Source organism: Microtus ochrogaster, chromosome 24 (assembly GCF_000317375.1).
Source record: "Microtus ochrogaster isolate Prairie Vole_2 chromosome 24, MicOch1.0, whole genome shotgun sequence".
In the NCBI taxonomy this organism is placed as follows: Eukaryota; Metazoa; Chordata; class Mammalia; order Rodentia; family Cricetidae; genus Microtus; species Microtus ochrogaster.
In genome coordinates, this window is record NC_022024.1 from 4,260,265 (window position 1) to 4,264,180 (window position 3,916).

Below are 3,916 nucleotides of genomic sequence, written 5' to 3' on the forward strand. Positions count from 1 at the left end.
TTGCCTTTTGCTGTGTATACATCTTGTACTTTAGTCATTTCCCTCAGCCCATTCACTAATGAGTCTATAAAACACACAGCACTGTGATCGTTTACCCTGGTTCTTTCTTCACACTACCAAAGAGACAGTGAAGGCTGCGGATGTCACCTATCCCTAGGATCTCCTGTGCCAACATAATTAACCGTAACTTCTTATCCCAATAAGAATTGGCTGCATTCTGTAAACCATGAACACACACGCAGACCCTATCGTTTAAGAGGGGAAATCTATTTATAGACATCATAAAGAAACTACTTAGGTATAAACTTAACACATGCATGCTGACAATTGCAAAATTCCAATGAAATAAATCACAAATGACCCGAATAAACAGACTACCTACTGTGTTCATGAATTACTATTAGTTATATATTGTAATATAGCAATGAGGTGAGGTCTCCCCAAACAGATCCAGAGGTTTAATGTCATTCCCATTACAATCCCAAAAAGGTTTTTGTGACCACAACGCTTGCCTTGTAAGCATGCAGACCTGAGTTTGACTTCTAGAACCCACATAAAAAGGCCAGAGGCATGAAGACTGCTCACTTGGATCCCAGTACTGGGGAGGTGGAGCCAGCAGATCTGCAGGACTCCATGCCCAGCCAGGCTGACCTACGTGGTGAGTTTCAGACCAGGGTGAATAGCACATGAGGAATGACACCTTAGGCTGTCTGCTGGCCACTATATGCTGTGCACACAGGTGCACGTATACATGCGCACATACACAGACACACAAAAGACAAGCTTAGAGCCTGAGACATACCATATGGAAATCGTGAATTCTCCAGCTGCTAAAACAGCGTTTATCTTTCAGTGCTTGAGACCAGTCTAGAGGCCTTGCTCACGAAAGGGAAATATTCTAACACCAAGACTTTGGGCTTTTTGTTTTTTGAGGTACTCTCCCTGTGTCACTCAGGCTGACCTCTAACTCCTTGATCCTCCTGCTTCAACCTCCCAAGTGCCTACACTACACGTGTGCGCAGTGTGTTCTGTTCTGGGGTTTGTTTGTTTAAGATAAAGCGGAAGGAAGCATTCTGCCTCCTGGCTCAGATGACCCAGACACTGCAGCTGCTGATGGAGAGACACATAAATCAGTAGGGGAACCAGAGAACCCCAAAGTAGAACAGCACCATGTTTTTAAAAACATTTTTACTTAAACATTTTTTTTGGATTTATTTTTTTAATTTTTTTATGTGTATGAGTGTTTCCATAGGTATATACTTAGGTATATACATGCCACGTGTGTCTAGTGCTCCTGTAAGGCAAAAGAGATTTACAGTTTGCTTGCCTTGGATTCCCTTTAAACAGTAATAAAATTGTTCTTGAGCTTAAAGAAAAAAATGAAAGAAAGGAAGGAAGGAAGAGAAAGGAAGGAAGGAAGCAAGGAAGGAAGGAAGGAAGGAAGGAAGGAAGGAAGGAAGGAAGGAAGGAAGGAAGGAAGGAAGGAAGGAAGGAAGGAAGGGCAAGCTAATATGAGATGTGAGGTGGAGAACAGACTGGCTAGCCTGGGATTTGCAGTGCACTAGCAAGAGGCAATATAAAAACAGATTCCCAAAAACCCCCAGATTCAGTCCTTCAATCTCTCTTCCTGATTACAGACATGGACTGCCACACCCACTTCAAGCCATGCTTGGGACAATCTTAGGCTTCAAGCCATGCTAGGCAGGTCCTCCGCTATAGCTCTTTTGAATGTCCTCTTTGGTACAGGTTGAGCATTTGAAATCCAAAATCTCAGTCACCGTGATGCCTTGAGGGGAAGGTTTCACACCTGCTGTCACATGAGGAGTCACGATCAAAGCATGGGTACTCTGCAGATCTAGGAAACACCTCCAGTCCAGGTGGAAAAGGTGTGTGAGGCTTACACAGGTTTGCTTTTGAGACCTAGGTCCATCACAAAGTAGCGTGCAATGCAGATATTCCAAAATCTACACCACCCGCAAGCCTGGCTTCTGGCCCGGGGCGTGTTAGGTGAGAGACACTCAGCCTGCAGTATGACTGCCCATCTTCCGGGTAGCTGCCCTGTGCACTTGGCTCCTGTTTAGCCACTCACGGTTTAAATTCACAGGGGTGGCAGGTTTTGTGGCTGTGCTGTCCTACGGTCTCTACAAGTTGAAGTCCAGAAGAGATGAGAAGCTGTCCCTTCGTCTCATCCACGTGCGGGTCGCTGCCCAAGGCTGTGCTGTGGGAGCCGTGACCCTAGGTAAGGTTTCTCGGGGCCAGCTGTCCTCCACAGATGTGCACAGGTGCGTGCATCTGTGTGTATGTGTGCACTTTTGTTTTCCTTATTCTGTTTATTCTTGGTAGAAGATAAATATTGCCTTGAGACAGTATGATGCTGCAGATGAAAAGATTAGCCTTGGGCACTGGAGAGATGAAGCAGTTAAGAGCACTGGCTGTTTCTCAGAGGTCTCAGGTGCAGTTCCCAGCACCCACACGGTCACTCAGAACAACTCGTAACTCCAGTTCTGAGATCTGAGAGTTCTGGAATCTTCTTCTAGTTTATTCAGCATCAGGCATACACAGTGTGTACTTCCATATTTTCAGGTACTCGTACATATAAAAATAAACCTTTAAGAAAACAGACTAATAGGGCCGAGGTTCTTAGTTTCTTACTATTTTCACCTGGTTAGACCTTAAGGAGGGGGTGAGTATTTTGTTGTTGTTGTTGTTGTTGTTGTTATTGTTGTTTTTCAATACAAGGTTTCTCTGTAGCTTTAGAGCCTGTCCTGGAACTAGCTCTTGTAGAGCAGGCTGGCCTTTAAATCACAGAGATCCACCTGCCTCTGCCTCCTGAGTGCTGGGATTAAAGGCATGCACCAACACAGCCTAACTTCTTTTTTAGCTTTTTGAGACAGGGATTTTCTGTGTAACAGCCTATGGCAGCGTTTCTCAACCTTCTAACACAGTTCCTCACGCTGTGGTGACCCCCAACCATAAAATTATTTTCATTGCTACTTCATAACTGTAATTTTGCTACTGTTTTGAATCGTAATGTAAATGATATCTGCTATGTGACCCCCCAGGGGGCCGTGACTCACAGGCTGAGAACCACTGCTCTAGGGGCAGGTGCTCGCACTGCCTCTACCCCACCCAGCTCTGCTCACAGAAGTGGCTGCATCCCCAGCTATCTGGCCCGCAGATGTAGTCTCTCAGCACTTTACTTAGGAGAAGCCACTTCAGGTATGAAGCTTTGCCCACTGAGCAAAGGACTTACAAGAAAAGATAGGACCATGTCTTAGGGTTTCTATTGCTGTGACAAAACACCATGGCCAAAGGGCGAGCTGAGGACTAAGGGGTTGATCTGGCTTACACTTCTGCATTGCAGTCCACCACTGAAGAAAATCAGGACAGGACTCAAGCTGGGCTGGAACCTGGGGGCAGAGCTGATGCAGAGGCCATGGAGGGGTGCTGCTTACTGGTTTCTTCCTCATGGCTTGCTCAGCCTGCTTTTCTATAGAACCCAAGACCACAGCCCAGGGATGGTACCACCCACCATGGGCTGCCCCCCCCCATCAATCACTAAGAAAGCCACACTTGCCTACTAAGCCTCATCTTAAAGAGGCCTTTTTCTATTGACGCTCCCTCCTGTCAGATGACTTTAGCTGTGTCACACTGACATAAAACTGTGTAGCACAGACCACTTTGGGTGGTGGTGAGCTCACTGTGTAGCCTGGATGGTCTTCAGTGCAGGTGGGCTTCCTGACACTGGCTCACAAGGGCTGGGATTTCAGCTGTGCACCATTTCTGAGGTTTTTTTGCTTGAGACAGAATATCTCTAGGTAGTCAAAGGTGGACCCCAAAATTGCTATTTAGTAAGGGCAGACTCAGAATAACAATTCTCATGATAGGATAAGCAAGAATAATTTAGAATGTTCAA

General features: G+C 45.9%; 1 protein-coding gene across 1 annotated transcript in view; it reads left to right on the top strand.

Moving 5' to 3' along the window:
* LOC113457377 (HIG1 domain family member 1C-like) overlaps positions 1–3,916 on the top strand; it is a 68,980-nt gene that overhangs the window by 2,941 nt on the left and 62,123 nt on the right. The window contains exon 2 of the mRNA XM_026784630.1: positions 2,105–2,282. Coding sequence (XP_026640431.1) covers positions 2,105–2,282 — 178 coding nt within the window. The remainder of the gene's footprint in view (positions 1–2,104; positions 2,283–3,916) is intronic.